The sequence below is a fragment of the Parasteatoda tepidariorum genome, chromosome 10, assembly GCF_043381705.1.
Source record: "Parasteatoda tepidariorum isolate YZ-2023 chromosome 10, CAS_Ptep_4.0, whole genome shotgun sequence".
Lineage (NCBI taxonomy): Eukaryota > Metazoa > Arthropoda > Arachnida > Araneae > Theridiidae > Parasteatoda > Parasteatoda tepidariorum.
Window position 1 is genome coordinate 68693505 of NC_092213.1, and position 25103 is coordinate 68718607.

At 27.5% G+C, this 25103-nt stretch overlaps 1 protein-coding gene across 2 annotated transcripts; it reads left to right on the plus strand.

Annotated features, from left to right (window-relative positions):
• The first annotated feature begins 1919 nt into the window (after window positions 1–1919).
• On the plus strand, window positions 1920–19668 carry LOC107447596 (fuzzy planar cell polarity protein-like protein). 2 transcript variants are annotated; one of them, XM_043054349.2, is made up of 10 exons: window positions 1920–2294; window positions 4014–4138; window positions 5964–6117; window positions 8021–8137; window positions 9742–9939; window positions 11159–11254; window positions 13285–13388; window positions 14915–15123; window positions 15466–15619; window positions 18429–19668. In XM_043054349.2, the coding sequence occupies exons 1-10, from the start codon at window positions 2220–2222 to the stop codon at window positions 18487–18489; spliced, it is 1293 nt and encodes a 430-aa protein (XP_042910283.1). In that variant the 5' UTR covers window positions 1920–2219; the 3' UTR covers window positions 18490–19668. The 2 variants fall into 2 exon arrangements, with proteins under 2 accessions (XP_042910283.1, XP_042910284.1); XM_043054350.2 differs by lacking the exon at window positions 8021–8137 and having other exon boundaries at window positions 2080–2294; window positions 18429–18772.
• The last annotated feature ends 5435 nt before the right edge of the window (window positions 19669–25103 follow it).

Sequence of the window (25103 nt, forward strand, 5' to 3'; positions counted from 1 at the left end):
CAACATTTCATAAAAATATATTTTTAATTCAGGAACAAAGCACAACGTTAAAATATATTTCAAAGTATATTTTATGTTTTGATTTCTGTGTTTTAATAGCATTATTATTTGTAAGCGTTACAACAATTATTATTATATGATTTCTCATTTAGATCAGTAAAATACTGAATATCTTGATTTTCAATTTTTGTTTTGTTTTTGTTAACCATACTGTTGGGTGTTACACTTCATATTGCACCTACTCCTCCTTTTGTCACAAACTTTTACAATTTCACGAAGAGAATTAAATGTTTTGTATTCTTTTACTTAAGCGTTACAATAATTATTATATGAATTCTTAATTCAATAAAAAAAAATTAATTTGCTAATTTTCAATTTTTTTTTTTTAATTTTAACCGAAATGAGGGGTGTTACACTTCATATTACACCTATCTTTCGTAATCCTGTCACAAATTTTTACAACTCACAAACTTCCTTACCCCCCTTCAAGCTTGACATCATTCATGAAGGATCCCTAAATTAAAGCAGTAAATTAGAGGCTTGATGCAGATATTCTCTGGATATGCATTATCTCGGTATAATAAAGCTTTCTTCATTTTATTGTAATTGCTTTCTTCCTTAATTTTAAGGAAAGGGTGACATTAGAAAAGCGTCAATGTTTTCCCAATTTTGAAATTTATTCACCCAAAATTAAACGTAATGATTAATGAAAAAAAAAAGTTTAAACGAGGTAAGAGACATACGCATGGTGTTTTAAAAATAACATGATAAAATATTGAAAGGGTAAAGCAATAAAATACCTAAACTTTAAAAAAATCAAAAATGTCATAGGGTCGATAACATGGGGTCCACAGCTGCAAGAAAAAGTTGTAAATTAAACAGAATGTACAATTGCAATAAACAACATATTATTTTTACTGCACTCCAAGTTGTGATGCATATGTACACCAAAAATGCGTGAATGGAAGACATGTAATTTTTTTACCAGACTGGTTGCGGCTGCAAGATGTGTTCAAGATATCTGGGATATGTTTGAGGAGGGGTGTTATTCCATGCAACGTTAGTATAATGCAGAGCTCAAAAGTAGTATATGTAATACACATAGTATAAGAAGCGTCTTCTGATCTGGCTAAAGCATTGAACATCTTCCATTGTTCTACTAGTCATAAATAAGAAAATGTAACAAACACATACATGCATAAAAATACAGCAAAAATGAATAATGTTAAAAGGGATCGTTTTTTCTTATCCATAAATTTTTTTTTTATCACTTCAATTTGTTTGGCGAACTTTTATTATATAAAATTTTCCCTTGATTAATTAGACGGACAGATGATATTAACCTAAGCTCATTAAATAAAAATGATCTCAATAAAAATTTATTAAATTTTTTTCAGTAGTAGACTAGAGAATTTTATTTAATGTGAAACAGTATGAGAAATTGTCGGAAAAAAACACTGAAGTTAATAATTACTATTTCCAACTAATTGAAGTTTTAGAAAAAATTTATGTCAAGCTCATAAATTGGAATGACTTTTTAAGAACGTCGAATTTAAACTGCTTAGTTGCGTTTCTAAGAACTCTAAAGTGGACAGACTCTTTTTTTACAAGTTTCTTACTCTCTGCAAATTTTCTGCACATCTACGTAATTTTAATTTTCTAAGTTGTCATATAGTACACCGAAAAAAGTATCGTTGTCAATTAAGATTTTTTAATGATAAGCTTATTATCTAAACGTTACTAATTTACTCTTTTTTCAATGAATTGGAATCGCACGTACGATCCTCCGTGAATGCAAATGTGATTCGCGCATGCTTGATCTGTGTTCGCTGTTCGAAGATTTAGAAATTTCTTACAAGTTAGACTAAAGCGCTTATTGCTTTCGACATGAAATCAAATGGGAGAACTTATTATTATTTCATTCTTGTTTACTTTTCGCTTCATTAGTTCTTTTGTCAACAATTTCTCCTTTGTAGTTAGCATGTTAATTAACCGTTTAGATGTTTATCATTGTATTTTTTCTGATAAATTTTTGATCGAAGAAATTCCTCTCAAATTAACATATTTTGTGGTGATATAAGGAGAAATTTAATATTCAAAACAGTTATTTACGTTTTCAGAATCCAGATTCTTAGATTCCCGTTAGTGTGCCGAAGATTTTGTAATTCTGCTGTAATATATATGTTAATTAATTGACTTACGCTTAAAAAAATTCTAAAATGGCTTACTTTGCTGTTGTTACAGCTGATGGCGGTGTACCAATTTTTCAACAATCTACAGGAGAGATTAAGTCGGTTGGTTCCATTATTCTTTATTACCTACTTACATATGTTTTTTATATTTTAAATAATATTTTTTTACTTAATGCAAGCGATGTAATTTTTTTTAAAACGAAAGTAATGTANCCACTGGTTTTTTTAAATTGGCTTTAAATGGTTTGTTTAAGCATACGTCCAATGGCTGAACTAATAGTGTCATTCCGCCCGGAATAACTGCCATATCGGTATTACATTCTTTCAACAATTTTTTTGTATTATCTGTAAGGTGGGACCTAAACATGTCCCACACTAAAAGGCTTTCTGGTTATCTATTGATACTAGACGAGATATTGCACATGTACAATCCAAATTTTCGTGTGTGTTATACGAAGAGTATATCTTAAAATTTAAAGAAAGTTATTAGAAATTATGGGTGCGCGTTATACGCCGGGGCGCGTTATGCGACGGGGCGCGTTATGCGCCGGAATATATGGTACTTATTTAAAGTAACAGAAGAGGTAACTTAAAAATAATTTTTAAAAAAATCGGATCAAATAAAATTATTTTTTTAATTGAATATGTAATATTTTTTTATTCTAATATTATGGGCGTTTTTCTCGCACTTCGTAGGAAGATAACACACTAATTATTTCCTTTTTTGCATTTTTTAATTCATTACATTAAAAAAAAAAAAGAACGGGAAATCTATAGCAGTAACCACTGAAAAGAAGATCGACGGCGAAACCATGAGAATCGGACTCTTCAAAAAGGGGTTACTGAATCCGTGTTTTAATTTTGAGATTCAGTTGTTGTAATAAATAATATCGTATTAAAAATATCAGATTTAAAAAGTTATGTGGACATCAGTAGTAATAACTGCAGGAAAAAATAGAAAAAAAATTTATACAGAAAAGAAAAGCACTTTTACTTCCCAAAAGAAAAATCTTTCTGCAAGAACTCGATAATGTTCTGCTACAATGTCGCCGTGGGGCCATGATTCTGCCTCGGGGATCTTCCCTAATTTTCTCTTTAATTAATGAAGTTTTTATTAAAAGTAGTTTTGTTCTGAGAAGATTTCTGTATCTATACTTGTACCTAAATAAATGCCAAGTTTTGGTGACTTTTAGCATTTATTTCATGGCATATCAAATACCTAAATAAATGCCAAGTTTTGGTGACTTTTGGGCAGTAGTCTATGGAAAAATTAAAAAGAAATCTAACAGAAGAGGCAAACCTGTACAGATTAAAAAAAAAAATGTGCAAGTTTAATACCCTTATTATGTCTTAGCGATTTTAATTGGTGCAAATAGATTCATATAGAAATATCGGAATATTGTAAATAAACTTTAAAATAATAAACATTAAAAAAGAGGATTATTTCAATTATTTGATTCATTTTATATCATAAAATGTCTTGATATTATTGTGTGAAAATATTAGATGCATTTATTTTTCTTCCTTTTACTTAAAACTTTCCGTTTGTGCAGTGTTTTTGTGATAATAAATGAATATTCTGTATAATAATCGAAAAAGGTTTAGTTTGATTTTCGAGTACATTTTAGAAATGCTTAAGAAAGTATCCAGTTAGTTCCCTTGAAATTTATTTATTTCTCATCTTACAAGGACTTTAACCTGATAATCGTTTGCATTAAATCAGACTGAAAACATACTAATGTTATTTTTTATTCCTTGTTCATTTTTAAAGTGCCTCATAGTTATAAATTATAAAAACTAAAATTTTTGAATTGTTTTTAGAAACTGCCCTTTGCTACAGTTGGGGCTCTGAATGGAATTCACATGTATTCCCGCTTGCAAGATGCAGAATTAAAGAGAGCTATAACTCCCGAGGAAAAAATTTTATGGAGGGAATACCATAAAAGGTTTGTATTTATAAATTTTGCATTTCATCCCAGAATTATATTAAAATTGAAGAAATACAGTGAAAGCCTGTTGCAAAGACTGTTCATAATAGCAGACGATTTTGTCGTTATAGCTATCTTATAGCGACTATCTTATAACGATAGATATAGCTATCTATCGTTATAAGTAAATACTCATATTTAATGTTAAAATAGCAGCAAAAATATTGAAAATTTGAAACAGATTTTTACTTATAATAGTTTACCACTTTCTCCTTTATTTTGAACTTTAAGTTATATATTTAAGGTAGACTGCTATTTTCTACAGATTTTAGACTGAATTAAGTTGTCTGTACGTGAAAAGAAGACGTTTCTAACAGAAGCGTTAGAGTAACAAGCTTCCAAATTGTAACAAAATTTTGCATGCAGAAAATATAATGAATTGCAATTACTGTTGATGCCATCAATTACACAAAATGTTCATTTTAGTTGTAAGTTGCCAAAAAGGAAAATAAGGAGGCATGATCGGTACGTGGTTAACAAAGAATGCATACTTTTGAAGTATGTGACAGAATTTCTAAAAATAGAAGAAGAACTTTCCCATTGTTCGGCCATAAAACTTAGCCAGTGGTCTCACACTCATTGCTTTATAAAAATTAGAGGTGAAAATTGAAAGCAGGAATTGATGTTTGGTTTTCGCTTTCCTGTATTGTTACCAGAAAATAGCAGAAACATCTTTCATTTTCATACAATATTGTTACTTAAACAGCAGAAAAATTTATTTCTCTAAAAAAAATTCATGAAATTGTAGAAGCTATATCTAGCTTTTATATCTAGCTTTTACTCTTAATCATCCTCGGGCCGGGCAAGTTTGACTCAGCCTTTCATTCTTTCAGTGGGTTGATAAATGAGTACTGAGGGTTTCGCGTTCGGCTGACCACCTAATCGGAACACTTTAAAAGGAAAATATTAATGCTGTGAAAATTATTTTTTGTTAAGTTATGTGTTGTGCTGATTAAATTGTGGTTTCTATCATTAGTTTTTCATTAACAGTTTTATTTTTGGATTATAATTTAATTTTTAGTTAAAACTTGAAAAATTAGAAAGCTCGAAAAAATTCTGCCACAGGGCTGACTTGTATTTATTTTAGTAACAAATCATTCTTGCTATGATCTTTCCAGTAATGATTTTATCCAAATGAAATGGTAATGAAGTGACATTTGAATTACACTTGTAGAGAGAAATTTTTTTTTTTTTAAATTTTACCAGTTCTTGTTACACTGTTATATGATTATAACGAATTTTTAGACTATTATTATGAAAAGTGTATAAAAGTTGGCAGACATGTTCTTGTTAAAAATTCATCAAATTTATTGTAAATCATTAGTAATATGAAGTAATAGAATAATTTTGATAGTAATTACTCTATAAAACAGCATTTAAACATTTGAAATATACAAAATTATTTCATAAGTTAATAATTTTGTTGTACAAAAATTGTATTCTTCATTCTTTTACAAATGCATTCTTATGTATATATTTTGTTCTTTTTCTCTTTTTCTTTAATCTCATGTCTGCTGTTAGGAGTAGATTTAAAAATATTAGATTAAATGAAAATTATAATGTGTGCTTAATTACACATTTTATTAGACATTTAAACTTACTAATTACACATTTAAACTTACTAAAAAAACATTTTTTTTTTTCTTTCTTCAGTTTGCTTGATGTTCATTAAATTCTGTCTAATAATGCTGCATGAATTAAAAAGCTTAAAAAAAAAATTTTTATTAATTTTTTTATTTTGTTATAAAATTGGTTAATTTTTTTATTTTTTATTCTTCCATAGGCTTGTTTTAATTTTAATTACGAAAAATGATAGCTTTCATGACTGTCATATGTCAAACCTGTTGGATAATATGTTTGCTGCAATTGCTATGATTATTGGATTTGACTTGATCCTGAAACAAGGGGAAGTAATGAGACTTCAAAAAGCATTAACAGTAAGGTTACATCTGATACAATATTTTTCAAACATGTTCTTAATGCTAATTTAGTTATTCAAGTTCTTTTTAGGTGAAAAGAATAATAATCTAAAAAATATTTAAAGGTTTGTTGCAACGTGGCCATTAATTTTTTGGGATTTGAATAATTTGATTTTAAATATAAAAAAACACTTATTTAAATCACCTGATTGTTTTAAAAGAACAAAACATTGATTTAAGTCAGAAATATTTTTATACAGTATTTATAAATGCATTTTGTGGTGATTTTGTTAAAGTCTAATTTTATTGATATTAAATGTTTTTACAGAAAAATAATGAGATGGAGTAATGTATGTAAATAATTATTTGTTGGTCAAAATAGAGTAAAAGGAAAAGAGACTAAATGGGGAAGAAAATTGCAAAGCTTTTAAATTTTTTACCTTCTTTTGGCTGTATGTAAAGCTAATTTGCCATTATATTATATATAAAATATTATTCATGACAAATATTAAAAATGCAAAAATATTAAATATAAGTCAATCATAACCATTTTAATAAAATATGAATGCTTTTAAATCTTATTACATATATGTAATAAGCGAGCTGTAATGGCTCAGGGGAAAGAGCGTTCATTTCCCAATGAGACGACCTTGGTTTGAATTCCAGTGATGATTGGTGAATACAAATTTTGCACCAACCATAGGACTGACATAAAATATCCTCAGTGGCAGAGGGATCATTGGTCAGAGTCGGGCTAACCGTGGGATGTTTTTGTGGTTCTCCTCTCCATGTAACACAAATACTGGTTAGTTCCATCAAAAAAATCCTATACATGGGCACGTTTCTTCCAATTCTTGATCCAGTTCCCTTGTCTTCTAAATTTGGTGTAAAATTACAAAGCTACAAAGTGGAACATTGGTAGTTCTAAACTCAAAATTGGGTCAGCTGTTAAACGACATTTATAAAATAAAATAAAAAAAAATGAATGTATGTAATAAGTGTCCATTACAAGCATTACATCCCTAACTACTTATATGTAGAGTAAATAAATAAGTAAAAAATTGTTGTTTCAAGAGTAATTTAGAAAAAGAGATTTTTTTAAAAAATATTTTCTGATTTATAGGTAATTTATTCTGATTTAAATTATTATTCTAATGTCTAACTGACAAATTGGATCTCTATCTTTATAAATTTATGAGGTGTTGATGTTGAATAAAAGCATTAATGTAAGTGATTAGTTTACAATAATTTTAAATTAGAAATGTAAATGACTTTAATTTTATTATTGTTTATAAATAATATTAAGTATTATTAGTATATTTAATTAAACTATGGTTGGCAAATGTTATAAAAAAATATTTTTAAAAAATCATGAATATTGCAGACTTTGATTTATTTGAAACAGCTTAAGATCATGCCATACGACGGAAAACAAGTTTAATCAAAAATTCTCTCTCTCCTTCATAACTAATTTAAAAGTAAAAAAAAGTAAGTTCAGGCAAACCTTGAGTAAGTTATGAAGATTCAATAGCTGAAAAAAATGCTTCAATATATTAAAATGCAAACAAATGACCTTTATTACCAGAAGAGAACTTCTTCATTGCGTACTCCGAAGTTATCATCTCATAATTTATTTTCATTTGCATATTTTAAAATTTTCTTTTCAGTATTTGAAACTTCATGGCTTATTCTAGGTTTGTTTGAACTCACTTTTTCTGTGCTACAAATTTTAAATTAATAATGAAGGAGAAAGAGAATTTGTGTGGAAAGTTTTCTTCCTTGGTATGGTGTCCTCTTCACAGTTGCTGGACTTAAAGAATGAGTTTTATGTTTATGGAATCTGTCCATATATTTTGATTTTCTTAAACTTATATCATCATTTACATATTTCTGTTAAATATTTTTTTATTATTAACTATAGAATTGTAGCTGCTTGATAAATTATTTCTTGGAGCAGATAGACTTGGAAAAGGGTAATATTGGCGATTTGACTAGAACAACTGACTGTATGTTAGCACCTGAAACTCACATTTTAATGGTAAATCTGAGTTACCTTCTACATAACTTTACTTAAGGTTTCAATAATTAATTTATAATCAATTCTTTTTCATTGTAAGTGTAATTTATGATGCATCGGAAAAATTAAAATACTCTTAATGTGCCATATTCAAGATATAACATGATTTTCTTTGTTTTTAGAACGAAAACATCTTATAATGGCTCAGGAATTTCCGTTTAATACATTTCAAATGTCCAATAAAATATATATAATCTATTTTGTGTATTTATCTACCATTGTTTTTTTATAATAATAATTTTAAGGTAAATAATGGTCGCAGCTGTTTTTTAAAAGGAAAATATTATACTTTTAATCTCAGTGGTTAAAATGTATGCGGGTACAATCTAACTATATATATAGTCAAACTTTGTTAGCATGAACACGCTTCTTGTGAACTAAGTTTCGATTCCCCTTCAAATAGTATACAGATATAATACTTTAAAGTAATGTGAACCTGCTTAAGTTGAACTTGAATTTCATTACTCTTTGAAGAAAAAAAATATTTTTGATGTGAGCAGAAAATATTTCACATCTGACAGGTAAGGAAACTGATCATTCATAGTTCTATATTTATAATGTGAGCAGAAAATATTACCTGTCTGACAGGTAGGAAAACAGATATAGTTCTACTTTTATAAGAGTAGGTTCTTTTAATGCTTTGTTATAGTGTTGATGATTGCAGCATAACAGCAGTCAAATGAAAGAGAATATATGTATATATAATGTATTGAAGAAGAAGAGTTTATTACTAGAAACAATATAACTTTTTTTTGTACTCTATGAATAGAGTTTTCTTTACCTCACGGATGTGAATGTTTTCCTAAGAAATNTTTTTAAATGATTTTGATCACCACTATTCTTACAAAACTTAAGCTTATATATTATTATGCGTTACTATCATGGTTGTCAACTTAATTTTTTTCAAATACAACGCATTTGTTTGCTTAAAATTGAAGTTTTAATTCCATTTTAATACCACTGGGAAAAATGATAATGGAAGGGATTAAAAGTTGGCAGGTCTGTGTTGATGATTGCAGCATAACAGCAGTCAAATGAAAGAGAATATATGTATATATAGTGTATTGAAGAAGAAGAGTTTATTACTAGAAATAATATAACTTTTTTTTGTACTCTATGAATAGAGTTTTCTTTACCTCACGGATGTGAATGTTTTCCTAAGAAATAAGAAATGACTACTTATATTGATCCTTTGTTCAATATAGATAGTTATTTCTCCCTCACACTCATAGGTTGTTCTATGAAATTGATATTGCTGAATTTCATATCTACAGGTGAAGTTATGCAGAGCTAAAATATTTCTTAAATTTCACTTGCAAATACTTTCTTTACTTATGAAGCAATTGAAACTGTTCTTTCTAAAAGAAAATTTGAATCATTTTTTGGAATCAGTTGATAAATTGACAGGATACAGTCGACACGACTTAAAACTTTCTTTAAAAAAACTCTTGCTTAAAAGCGAAACTTTCTAAATTTAGAGAAATTCTTATTTTAAACTATTTTTCAACTCATTATAGTTCACGTATTTTCACTACTAACTTTCACTATTTTTTTTCTGGTCATAGGAATGCCTTACAAAATTTTTGCATGTAGCTGACAGTTTATATGGATGTTTGTTAATAAAAGGAAAAGTGATTGTAGCTTCTAAGGAATGGTGGACATTAACTAGTCAAGAAAAAGTTTTGTTGTGTGCATACGTGAACTGTTTGCCAAAAGTACTATCCAGAGAGTCTGTCATTTTTTTACCCACTTCTTCTCCTCATGTAAGTTATCTTTGTTAAGTAAAAATGTTCTATTGTTATTATCTCTTATTTAACAATATTATAATTATTTATAATATTATTTACAAAGTTGCTAGCTATATTTGCTGTGCTTCTATTAATATAAATTCAAAGTTATTAGAAAAATTAGCTGTATCATAATTGATATTTTACTGTTTTAATTATTCTTTTGAATATTTTATGTGCTTTCAAGGAAATTTTTTTTTTTTTTTGTATTTAGTATTAAATATAAAAGTAGGTATATTGCATAATGACTTTTTAAAAAATTATTATAAACTTATAATTAAACCTGCTAAAAAAAAACAGTCCTTAGACGGCCAAAACCTATTGTGTCAATTTCCTTTACCTTGGGCTCTGAGGAGCAGGAGTAGATCTTCCTGTTGGGTGGTCAGCCAAATGCAGGATCCCCTGTGTTTAGTCCCCAAGCATACTTGGTATTCATTTTATCAACCCACAGAAGGGATGAAAGGCTCAGTTAACCATGCCCGGCCTGAGGATAGAACCCATGACCTGTGGCATGGGAGCTCGAAGCTCTACCACTCTGCCACCATAATATAAACAGTGTTGCTTTATTTTAAAAGCTTAAATCTCTTTAAAGCTTAAGCTTTGAAGCTTACTTTTTTTTAAACAGAAACTTGCATAATATTTAAGGTTTTGTATGCAAAAGTTAATATAGCACTTTTTCCTTTTCATTTATTTCTAAACTTTTAATTTAATAATGCCCAAACTATTAGTAGAAATTGGTTTTCTATGGATATAGAGACTATAACTGAAATAATTTAAGTTAAAACACAATGAAAATTGATTATTAAATATTATTTTCTTTTGCTGCTCTTAGAAGAACTTTGATACAAAACAGGAACTTTTCCCCAAAATGTTTTTTTGGGGAAAAGTTCAATAATTTTAATTAATAATAAAAGATTAATAATTTTTCCTAAGAATTTTTTTTTGAATAAAAAGGATTAATATTATCTTTGACCCTCAATTGTTAAAAGAATGGACTTTTTTTTTTAGCAAAATCAAAATATTGTTTATTTATTTGTTTAATTTTCAGTCAGCTCATTTAAAGTAACCATATAACTCATCAAAATAGATTTTTTAGATTTAGGAAGAAAAAAAATTTAATTTTAAATGCTCAGAACCAATTATGTTTAAATCAGGATAAAATATATTATCAATTTATTTATTATATTTTTTCTAGAGTACAAATAGGTTAGTAACATTACATTTGTTGAGAGATGTTGAAGTCTGTGTTTTATGCTCAGCTGAACCTCCACTCTCTGTTTTAGAAGATGAGGTTAGTAGTTATTATTATTATTTGAAAAATAATCTGGCAAGTTAATACATATCAGTATTTATATTTTGGTGTATAAATCGACCTTTTATTTTTAGTTACAAGATAGCAAATTTCCAGTTCCTATGTTGTGGGTATAAGTCAAACAAAAAAAAAAAAACACATTTAAAAATTTCTAAAATTCCAAAAACATAAAAAATTATTTGTTTTTCAAAATTTTCTGAAGTCAACAAATATTTCACATTGTTCTCTAGATTTGATACATTTGCTCTCTGTCAAATATGCTATGAGACACATCCTCAAAGAGGCATTAACAAATGCTTTGTTTGTGCTGCTCCTATTGACTTCATGTGTTAAATTATGCTGGAGGCATTACCAAATGTGGAATCAATGTTGTTGTAAAAATTTTTTAAAAGTGTGGAATTAAGAATTCTTTGTATTGGGTGAATACGATTTTTTGTAGAGCTCAGTTGATGAGTGTAAAGTAGATTCTATTGCAAAGTGGAATACATATGAGGACACTGCTAACATTATTGATTCCAATTAAGATGATGTTCTGAAATCTTTAAATTTGTGGCTGTATGGTAGGGTTTAAAAGTTTTTATTATGTTATATTTTTTGAAATTCTCTCAAATAAATTATCTAAAATTTTTATATTTTAATTTTTTTTCTGAACGTAATTTAAAGCATTGTTTCTGAAAGAAACACTTATATGCAAAGAGAAAATGTAAAACTAATTACGAGAGAAAATGTAAAATTAATGGACTATAGCATATTAACAATCATTTTTGAAAAGATACAGAGTTATTCATATTTATCTCATGTGCATCGATATTTTGCGATCAACGAATATCTGACTTTATTATCGGTGTATAAATTGACTCCCTGATTTTTGTGGCTTTGAGATATTGACTTAAACACCCGAATAAACGGCAATTTGATGGTAATATTTCTAGTTTGAATGAAGTAAAACTCATTATCTTCACATTAACTCACCAGTTTGAAATTCATATTTGAAATTTCATTGTTATTCAAAAACCTTTACGTTATTGAACGACAAACTAGTGTTCATTACCGGGTAATGTTTACAGACTTTATTTCTGACTCTGCACTAAATAAATATCAAGGAAACTCCAAATCAAATGAAGATTGTTTCTTATTGAATGATTTTCTAAAGTTAATCACTTAATTTCAAAATAAGTANTAATTTCTGTTTTGATTCATAAAATTGTAAGTAAATTTTTCTTGTGTGCTGTTTCATAATTCTAAGTAAAATTTTCATTTGGAGCCTATAAAAGAAGTTTAATTTATCATTAGTTTTAAACGCATACTTTTAAATTTCAAGCCTGTCTATAACGATAATTTTCCTATAACAATATTTTATTTAGGTCCCTACAGTATCGTTATAGACAGGTTTTACTGTATTTGGATTTTTCTATAGTTATAAAATGTCTTATTACATGCCTGTATGGTGATTGGGTAAAGTAATAAATTTTTGAATATGCATTTTATTTTATTGAAACTATGGTGAAGGAAAATATCTTTATATTTTTATTTGAATCTCATCTGCAATAATGTCTGAAATTTTCGTGAATATAACAAATGTTTATGTGATGATGTTGCTTGTGTTTATGTTTAGTGTAAATGTTTATGTTATAACATGAATATCACAAAAAGTTTTCTAGAATAAAGGATGTGTATCCATTAAAAGTTTTACTTTCTTTTGTCAAACTAATTTTTTTAAATCTAATATGGTTAACAACAAAATATTTTTAATAACTTCGTTTGTAGAGAATTCATCATTCTAGAGAATTTGAAACTGTAGACCTTTTTAAAATAGCAATTAATTTTAAATTAATAAGAGACTGTTTTAAACTGTTTATAAGTTATTCCATTGCTGTTCTATTTTTGAGCATATTTTTCCAAAAAATTTTATTGATAATTTTATGGTTATATTATGCCTCATGACTGAGGTGCAAACAAATTATTTTTTATTATTTTAAAATTGTTTTTTTTTCTTATTAAATTTTTAGGCACCAAAGGTTTGGAGAGAGTGTTTTGATGTATTAAAAGTGATTGCTAATCTTCATCCCAGAAACATTCCCTCCACATTTCAATTCGATGAAAACATTCAAAGGTATAACATAATTATTTTTCAATTATTATAACTTCCTTATTGTTAGAAATGAAATTATATGATGTTTAAAATATGAAATGTTGTGAGCTAAATAAAAGAAGGAAATTGATGTTACTGAATAAAAAAATTATATTGGTTTAAAAGTTTTTATGGATCTTGATGCATATTTAAATTTAATTGCCTGTAGAATTTTAACATGATTAAAACCGAACATAAATTTACTACAGAAAGTAACCATGGGAATATTTGAAATTTTAGTTTTAGAAAAGTTCTGAAATACTACTATAGGTGTGTCAAAGTTGAACTTTCACAATTTTAAATTGTATCCAGAAAAACTACTAGTCAACAGAAAGTAGTTGAACTTAAAGGTTAAAGACAGTGGTTGATTTCAATGAGGTTTGTCTCAGAAATTCTGTTTATAAAAATTTAATTGTTGTAGTAAAAATATGAAATTTGAAAAGAAATAATGGCTAAATCGTAGGAATATCTATTTTTTTTAAAGCAGTTATAAAAGTAGTTTTCAAATTTTTTTTGGTGTGTTAAATTAATTTGAATTTTTTTCTTCTTTTTTTAAAATAACAGTTCAATTTTTTTAAATGTTAAAAAATTTTTCAAACAAACTTTTTTTATGGCTTGCATACTTAGTGTAGTTCTTCTTCTCAATATACTCCTTTCCATTTACTATATTTTGTAATGTTTTGTTAATTTTAAAAATAATATACAAATAATTTTGTTAAATTAAAAAAATATGTAATATCACCAAGATGATGTTATTGTTTACCTCAATAAAACTAGTGAGATAAATAAATTTGTTGGAACAGAATAAAAAGTTTCAGACTAGAGAAGTCAAACAAAGAAAATATAATTTCATTCAATGTAGAATAGGAGATAAAAGAGAGGAGGAAAAACCTGTTTAATGGGTTTATTTTACGCTCTTTAAAGTTGCAAAATGGCAAAAAAAGAAGGAGAAAAAAAAAGAGTACATTACTTAAATTAAATCATTGTATTAAATTTTGTTTGAGTTTAAACTTCCACTTCTCGCATTACACGTAACATTATAATGATGAATAATTTGTCAACTATGGATTTATATCATAAATGTTTATTTCTTTCATTCATTTAAATTTTAAAGTTAAAAGTAGTCCTTTAAATGTAATTATTAAATGTTAACTTCTCCCATTCATTTGAAATGTAATTTGAAGATTTAAATAATTTGTTAACAGTAGCTCATAAATGCTTAGTTTTTCATTCTTTTAAATTTTAAAGTTATGAATTATTTGTTAACTGTAATTTGTTCATGTATTTCATTCATTGAAGTTTTATAGTTAAAAATAATCTATTAGTTGTAGCTCCTAAATGTTACTTTTCCCATTCGTTTAAGTTTTGCAGTTATAAACTATTTGTGAATTATGGTTCTTAAATGTTTACTCTACTTATTCATTTTAGTTGTAAAGTTATAACTCATTTGTTAATATTGGTTTCAAAATGTTTCTTCGATATTCAATGTAATTTTTTTATATTTTCAGTTTACTTTTAATTAATACTGAGACAAACCAATCAGTTTGTTCTTTCATTCCACTTAAACCTGATCCTTCTGAATCATCAGAAACAACAAAAGTTCCAAACCTTCAAGAGCAACAAGAAGCAATACGAACATTATACAAGCTTGTAATCGGCACATATTTCAAAAACAAAAACCCAAATATGGATCCAAAATTAAGAGCTGATAACACTTGTAAGTAAACAAATATATTAAACAGCATTTAAGCTTTATAATAATTATTTAATTTACATTAGTAAATTTAAGTAAAATATTTGATAAAATAAGGATTTATTTAAAAAGAAATTTATAAAAAAAAATCAAAAGAAAATTAACTAAAAACAAATTGGTGTTTACTATATCAGTATATATCTTTGATTAAAATGTTAAAATTCAAATTAAATATTTGATAAAATAAAGATTTATTTAAAAACAAATAAGTATTTACTATATCCATATATAACAAGTTCATATATTTATGTTTATATCATGCTTTTGAGAAAAATTCCTCTAATTTATATGTCTGTATTCATTTAGGCCCAATATTTGATTATGGGGAAATTGAATTTAAGAACTCCGAACCTCAAGAATTTTATATGTCTTTAAAGGAAAATAAGTGCTATGTTCTTCAGCAAAGTAACTTTCATCTGTACATTGTATTCAATGCTAAAATACCTACATTTGCATTAAGGTAAGTAATTTTAGTTATTGAATTCTTAGATAGTTTATGATTTATTATAGTATGCTTTTCATTATAAGCAAATAGTATACTTAATGTTAAAATAGCAATTTTAAGAAAAAATAAATAAACTGGCATATTTACCTCTTTTTTATTTTGAACAATTATTTTGATCTGAAATAAATATCTAGAATAAAATGTTTTTACCTACAAATTGTTGAATTATATAGCTTTAAACTTTCTGAAAGGTAGAAATAACTACAAGAGAAATGTTTGAATAAGTTTGCGTGACATGTCAAGTTTTTGCAAGAAGAAAATGAAATTAAGCGCAATACCTATTAATGTCATTGATAACAGTAAACATTAATTTTAACCTTTCAAGCATTGAGTACCTGGCTCCTTCCAAGCATTAACCACCTACTAATCACCACTCAAATAACATGGGGTAACCGGGGGTTTTTTAAAAAAAAGTTTTTTTTAATTTTGCGGTTCTGGCACCCGAAGCTACATCAAGGAATAACGTCACATGAGGCGGGAATTTCTTTTTTAGCACCATAAACCTCCTGCTGAACACTGTTTCTTGTCAGTAAATTCAATTGGATTTTTTTTTTCTAGTTGATAGCTACTTACTCATTCTTACATGGAATAATGATTTTTGTTGACTAAATATGATATGAGGTGGATAAATTTTCTTAATTTTTTTCTATTCTGCAAACAATATTCCTAAAAGAACAACGTGCTTGAACAATTTTTAGGACTATAATTGAAAAAGAAACATTTTGTTTCATTGGATACTTTTAGAGTTAACTAAGAAATTAAAATTGTTACTATTTTTTTGTTTTGTGATATATTCCCTAGCCATATTTCTTTTGAAGTCCAAATCAATTTTTTTATAATTCTCTATTGATGAATTTTTAATTCGACAGTATTTTCACTTCATTCCAAATTATGTTTCTTTATATGATGCACAGATGGCAGCACAGTTAACAGAATTTGTTACAGAGATGTATTATGAAGAAAACAATTTATTTACTATAGAAGATGTGAATAAGAATAATGGGAAAAATAATTAGAATAAAGATTTTTAGAAAAATATTTATGATATGAATATTTGTTTCTTCTTTTATTTATTTTACAAAAAATTATTCTTATTCTTCCATTAAACTATATAAATATAGAAGCTGTGAAAATTGCTCCTTGAACTATACTTTTGTAAGTGTTTTATATGTATAAATCACGAAAAATAATTTTAAATAAATCACCAAATTAATGCAGTTTTCTGCGTGTATATTTATTTAACTATCAGCATTAACAGTCACTTTAATAGTGAAACAAATAAAACAAAGTAATAAGTATAAAGTAGTGACTTTAGTCATATTCTTACAAATAATAAGTAAAACTAATGAACTTTTCTGAAATTCAATTAATTAATTTCTAAAAGACCATTATGTGAACATTTATTTTTGTTCCGAGAAAATTTGATTTCTTTGTGTTAATTAGTCATGATTTAAGAGCAAGTATATTTAATGATCTATCGACATGCAGTACTCAGGTGCAAAACTTAACATTTTTCTTAAGCATCAAAATATAAGCATTATTTTAAAGTTCTACTTTTTAAAAACATATTTATTAAAGAAAAAATGATTTTATTATATGAATAATACATGATAAATTATATGACATCTTTTAATAAGGAAAATTATATATATATAATAGTTATAGCATTTACAATAAATATATTTTTGTCTATTGAAAGCAAATATTAATATAAAAAAGCAATAAATAGTAAAAAATATTATGTAAATATCATAAATTAATTTCATAATCTTATAAATTTATTCAGTTTTGTTTTATTCAAGCTTAAGTTGCCACACTTAAAAAAATAATAAGTAAATCGTGTGATTGGTTAAATTTCAATTAAGTCTTTTGAACCAGCTATCGGGGAATGTTTATCTCCAAGTTTGTGTTACAATATTGAACGTTACTAGAACCAAACTTTATCAGTTTTACTTTCCAGTCGGGAATCTCCATTCCATTTCTGATAGCTCATGGTAGAGCCCCTGAGTATCAATTGTAAATTGTCAAGAAATGAAGAGGGTTAGGAGAAAAGACGCCTTTTCGGGTTTGAAAATGTATGTTATTTTGAAGCGAGTCTTTACCATATAAGTACTGCCATCTAGTGAAAATTATGAAACATAAAAATTTCTTGTTTTTTTTCTTTAAAGAGTATCATATGTAAAACTTGCTTTTAATGCAAATCACTCGTCATTAAAATAGTTTTACCCTTTTTTTGGAGAGAAAGAGAGAGAGAAAGGAGATTATTAAAACAAATCTGATATTTTTTACTGATTAGAAATTGTGTGCAGAGCTTCTAAAAATGGTAAAAAAAATTTTGTTAGGTGGAAGATAACTTAGCCAGCGGTCACACATGCATTACTTATAAAAAAAAAGGGGTTAAAATTTTTACAAATAAAGAATATTTGTTTTTTACTTTTCTTTATTGATACTGGAAATGAATCAAAATGTCTTGATTCATTAAAACCTTGTTTGCATAATATTGCTCACTAAAACAGCAAAAAAAAAAAATTTTGGTAATTGTGGAAGAAATTTTTAATTTATTATAAAAATACAATTATTACGTCTTTAACATTACCATTTTGATGGAGACTTAGAAATTTGTCATTATTGCGATCTTCTTATTTTATGCTTCTTTTTTTTTATACTGCTAATATAGAATTTTTTTTTCTCCTTGTTTTTTGTTTTATATAGTTTTGTAGTTTGATATCTTTTATCAAATGATTAACTCAAATTTATGTTTCAGGCCTATTTCCCACAAGACATTAAAGTTATTGACAGAAAAGAGGCTGTTTCCCCAGACTTGAATGATACTGATGAACTTATCTGAAAATTTTGAATTACCCTTTGATATAATTTTAAACTGGGCTTTTTTTGAGAAGATATAATCAAATATTTGAAAACAAGTATATAATTAGTTTATGGATAAAAGTCATAAGGTTACCCTCTGCTACAATTTTGGTGCACTTGAAATTTTTTTGCAGTTTCAATCAAAAAGCTTTTTGTAATACTTAAAGGAAGGATTAAAGGATTCATACATCAAAATTGAAAAAGAGAAAAAGTTTTGAGTTTTCAAAACTGTTTTAAGGTGTCAACTAAGCAATAGTTGACACCTCAAAAAATAGTTTTTGTTCACTTTCTTTTTAGTACCTGTTTCAATTAAAAAAAATAATAAATAGATAATGGAACCTTAAGAAATGATAAAAAGACGGATATATCAAAATTGAAACATGAAAAACATTTTAGGACTTCAAAAATATATTAAAGTATTTCCTTTGCATGCTGTGGCTTTGTTCTTATAGTAAAATAATGCAATGAAAATAGTTCAGTCATCAGTAATTGCATTTATTATAATGGAGGCTTTGAAGTGAAAAGATATTGAAGCGTTAGATATTTTATAAGACTTTGGCTTTTTTCTATTTTACTGTGTTTCATGTTAATATGAATTGTCATTTTCTCTTGTTTGTGGAGTAAAAAATGATTTTTACATCAAACTGTTTCTTAGTAATGTTTCCAGATAAATACCTTTTAAATTTCCATTTGATGACAGCACATTAAATAGAAACATCTTATTCCTTCATAGTGTTTTTTTACCAAAAACAGTTTGAAAATGTAGCTTATCATTACATTGCTCTAAGCTGTTTAATTAATAAGTTAACTCAGTCTGTCCTTAAAGTCATTCATTTTCATTAATTTGTACCTTTAATGCATTATAGCTAAACTATCCGTCCATTATGAACTGTTTAAGTGTTCAAAATGTGTCATGTGAAACACTATCATATATTCGTATGTCTATTTTTCCAGTGCTGTTTACAAGCATTTTGACTTATGAAAGCATTCCAAAATTTTAAAAATGTTCATATTTTTTATTTTATTCTGAATGTTTGTTTACTTTTGATGGTGGATGCATCTTACCAGATAAATATTTTATACATAAATATGTACAATGTTATGAATTTATTAATAAAGTTATTTTTTTAAAAAATTTTTATATGTCATTATTTTATTCCGATTTTGATTAAATATATTTGTCTAAGGTGCAAAGTATAAGGGTGGCCCAAATAAAAAATAGACGGATGTAATAACGTCAAAAATCACATTGGTGTCACCACCAGTCAAGGTTATAAAAGAAGGTAAGAAGAGTGCATCAGAAACTGAATAGGACTGATTAAAAATGTTTTTTTAACTATATAAGATACGCATTTGTCTAACTATATTGTAACTATAACTTACAGATTTTTCTCTCTGTTTTTCAATTAAAATCAACACATTTGTCTATCGATATTCTGTCTGACTACTACTTACAAATTAATCTACCTATATTCTAAATAGAGTTTACACTATTGTTCAGCTATATTCAAACCATAATTTTTCAACCTACATTCTAGATATATTTCTAACTATAAATTATATATTTATCTACTTACTATAAAGACAAATGAGTTTAGAAAGAGTTATTGAACAAACTTTTAAAGTGTCTTAAACATAACAATAAATATCTTTCGAGAGAAAATAAACAGCTAAAAACCATTATTAAAACAAAAAGTATAATACATTAAAAACAAAAGGATAAAATTTTGAGGAAATTTGTTTTATTTAAATGGTTTTAAGATACGAATATAAAAAAATTCTTACTTAAATAATTTATGAATATAACGGGCCACATTTTCTTCAAAGTTTCACAAATGAAGCATTCAAATCGGGCATAATTTATCAAACTAGGATAAATAATAATTTCTCAAAATACCTATTTTCTTTCCAAGTTTTCAAATCTCTATAATATGTTACAATATCTCATTTGGGGCCGTGGTGGCCCAGGGGATAGAGTACTCGCCTTCCAAAGAGGTGAACCGGGTTAGAATCCCAGCAATGGCTGGTCAATTTTAATTCCGCACCCGGCTTGCACCGACCACAGTGGTGACGAAAAATATTCTCAGTGGTAGACGGATCATGGGTAGAGTCCCCTTGCCGTCAGGCTAATCGTAGGAGGTTTTCGTGGTTTTCTTTACCATGTAACGCGAATGCGGGTTAGTTCCATCAAAAGTCCTCCACGAAGGTGAATTTCTACCAATACTTGATCCAGGAGTTCCCTTGTCTTCTGGATTGGATTCAAAATTAACACAAGGCTATGGAGTTGAACATTGGCAGTCGTAAGCCCGAAATTGGGTCGGCTAGTTCAAATACGGTTATAAAATAAAATGAAATATCTTTGTAGCTAAATCACTTATACAGTGCAGTAATCCGCAATAATTGTGAATTTGCGAAAGAGGTTTTTTTACTCTCATTCATACACATGAAAAGTATAAACATTCTTAGATGTATTTAATATTCAAATCATGCAGACTTTTCCACTTCTTCGCATCTTTTATGTTCCAAAATCCTATTTCTGACCACGAGGTTATTGGATGGTAAAAAAACAGAGATACACTCGCATTCACGATGACTAGTTAGTAAAAAATGTACTTAATTTTTGTAATAAATATCTTGAAGTACTTTTCAAAATTTCGGAAAATTTGCCTCAACTATTATAAGTTTTGCTATGCATAACTATTGAGAGTAAAATCAGTTTTATATCATTCTGCGAGATATCTGTAAATGACTAACGAGGTTTGCAAGATGTATCTTACAGTAGAAAAACAAAAGAAAAAAATAACATAATAAACAATAGGAAAAAGATTTCATGAAATTGTTTTTATTTAAATAACTTTTAGCTAAGAATGAAAACTGTTCTTACTTAATCTTTAACAATAACCTATGAATTTTACATTGCAACTTTTCTTCAAGGTTTCACCAGTGAAGAATTAAATTATTTTATACGAACATAATTTATCCATCCAAAATAAGCAATCATCATCAGCCGTATTGGCACAACAACTCTTCGTGGGCCTGGGCCTTCCTTAGAATCTTTTCCAGTCTGCTCTACTCCCAAAAATTGATCTCTAGTTCTTCACTTTCAGGATGATGAAGTCTTCATCCACCAAGTCTTTCCATCTATTTTATATATATATATATATATTCAAACCATAATTTTTCAACCTACNTCCTTAACCATATATGGCAGATATATATAATATGTACAATCCGGAAGGCAAGGGAACTCCTGAGCCGAGTATTGGAAGAAAATTTGCCTTCGGTGAGGAATTTTTGATGGAACTAACCCGCATTTGCGTCACATGGAGAGGAAAACTGCGAAATCCTCCTTCGGTTTGCCTGACGGCAAGGGGCCTCTAACCAATGATCCGCCTACCACTGAGGATATTTTACGTCAGCATTATTGTCCGTGCAAGCCGGATGCAGAATTCGTATCGACCAGCCATCGCTAGGATTCGAACCTGGTTCACCTCATTGGAAGGGGAACGCTCTATCCCCTGAGCCATCTATTTTGGGGTCTTTCTCTTGGTCATTTGTTGGAAGGGGTCGTATTAAAAACCCTCAATGCTGTTTACTCTAAGCTTATTCTTGTTAGACGCCCTGCCCATCTCCTTCTATTTAGTTTTACGGATTTAATACTGACCTCACTTTTAAAAAATTTATTAATTTCAAAATTATTTATTTTTTTCCAAATATTATTATTGCTGAGAATAGCAAGCGTAGAAAATATGTATACAATGATTATATGCATATGGGTATAAGTAAAACAATGATTATAAATATACAAAATTATATATTTAAATGGTATTAATAGAAATAAATCTCTTTGGTGGTAGATAGCTAGGTGAAATAAAAAATATGGCTGCTTTTCTTAAAGATTGAAAAAAAAAATCAATATCGTGTAGATTAATTATAAATTGGTACAATGTACACTGCGCTAAAAAAAACAGATCACCCTAAATAACTTTTGATCCTATTGATTAGATCTTCGCTTCCTAGGACTCAATCTTAATGGTTCAAAGGGGGAGGGTCTCAAATATGCGAAATGATTAATGCAAACGATATTTTAAGTTTACGAAATCAGGATACAAAAACGTACTTTCTGAATAAACATACATTTTTTTCAACAGATCCAGATTTCTGATCCCAAAAATATAGGGGGTAGCTTCAATCTGGGAACTATGGTCCCCATACTTTGGTCAAGCAGGACTCAGGAGAGCGATCCAAAGTTTGGATGTTAATTTAACTCATTGCGCATTACGCCATATCTTGAGAACTTATAAAGCGAGTTCAAATACTTTTGCACACAATTATAAATTTCGTTTATCCAAAGATAATTCTTTGCAAAAAATGAGTTGTAGTAAATATTAATAATTTTTTTTTTCAATAATAGTCGAGAAAGTTTGAATTGTAAGGTATAAAATGTTTTTACATTATTTTAAAATATATAATTTTTCATGGCAGAATACAAAATTGCAGTGAAATCGGCCGAATAGTTCCTGAAAAATCGAATTTTAAAAATTCGTATATTTTTCATATATATCTATCGTAATAGGAGAAATTAAAACTGTTACGATGAAAAGCAAGATCCGTAAGAGTGTTAATGGTTCTTATTCAGACTTGTAAGTCATAAATTTCACAACGGAACTTGCCTACATAAATAGGCCATAAGTGTGAATTCTCCTAAGGCATACGTCAACTTTTCTGAGAAGTGATTTCCCTTTCTTTTTTTTCTCATTTAAGAATCATAATTAAACTGTTTAGTGAAAAAAAAGTCTTGATAAGAATTGTGCTTTCTTTAGAGTAATCTCAAGATTTTATTATCAGCAACCGGTTTCTTATGAATGAAACAAAACAAAAAATGTTTTCTTACATTTTTTGTGTTCCGGTGTTCTGAAACATTTTTGATTCATTCTGTCAACATATGTTTAAAATATAAAGAACACTTAAATGTATCCCAAACCGATTAAGTCGGCAGTTTATGTTTACGTGTTTCATCTTTCAACATGCGACCAACTGTTACGACACAGCGACCTCGCGTAAGTGAGATCTTCCTCTTTTTTTTTTTCTAACTTAGATTTAAAGTAACTAACTTAAAATGTTTTCCTTTTTTTTTATAAATATAATGAGTATTAAAAATTGCATTAATTGCAGCAATCTAATATATTTACATATTGAAAGGTATAAAATTCTAATTAGAGCAAGTGAATATGTTTAAATATTGAGTAATACAAAAATATTTTTTATTACGAAAAAATTATTAGAAATTTTAAAAATATTGAGTGAGTTAACAAAAGTAATTTTCATAAAGAACACAGTAAAAAAAAACTTTTTATTATATTTACAGGTGGTTTTCAAACAAAATAATGGAAACACTTCTATATTAACTCTATGTAAACAATCTTTCTTTTAGCAGCGAATTTTTTGGAAGATTTTACAAAACCTAAATAGGCTTGAACCTAAATAGGATGGTACAATCTGAAAGATCATGTTTGAGACTTTTAGAAATTGGTATTCATTTTACCCATGCAAAATTTGCATTACCCCTGCTAATATAATCTTTTATGTACTTTTAAAAAAATCTTCTTAATATCTTTCATATTCATCAAAAATTGTTCATATTCAGGGCTCCCACGGCCTGAAAAAATAAATGAGTGGTAGCTAAGATTTTTTAAGACTACGGAAAAATGCTTAAATTTACTTTTCATTCGTGAATTAAAAAATTAATCCCGAGTTATTTTTTTTGCGTCCATACATATTTCCTTTAAATTGAATATTTATTGATGGCTTATAACATCTAGATATATCTCACTTTTGCTACCACTTTAAAAAAAATTCCAGACTGTGGGAACCCTGATATTTTTGCTGAATCTCAAGTAATGTTAATATTTTTTTCTTAATTTATGTTTTATGTAAATTCATGGACACAAATGACGTTATTACATTTTTAATGAAAATCAGAGTAGAAAATTAAGTTGTAGCCAAATTATTTTGTTACAAATTTATTTAATAGTAGGATAATAAGACTTTGAATACTGTTATTCACTTTTTATATCAGATTAAAATAATTAAAAGTAAGTATCTGATTTAGATCGTTAACAGAGGTGTCAACTTGCTGTGGGCTGCAAATAAATATTTTCCATTGGTAGTGTTTTTATGAATGATTCTTGAATTAGTAAACTTGATTTATGGAGTTCTTATAATCGCCACTACTTCTAAATAATTCTAAGGCTTATATAAAACGCCACTTTGTAAAAGTTAGATCAACCGTATTGAGTCTATTAAAAAGTTAGCAAAAATAACCAAAAATCTAAAAGTTTTAGTTTACAAGTCTCTAACTTTTTTTAAAATAATGTGTAGAATCCGGAGCAATTGGCATCTCAGCTTTTATATGTTAAAATGAGCAAACACATAAATTTTTATTAACCGTCACATGTAAGAGAAACAGCAGGGCTTGAGCTGGTCCTTAACCATATATGGCAGTACTTTTACTTTCGTTACTTGTACCGCCGGTACAAGTAAAAAGTACGGAATTATATTTTTGTAGTGG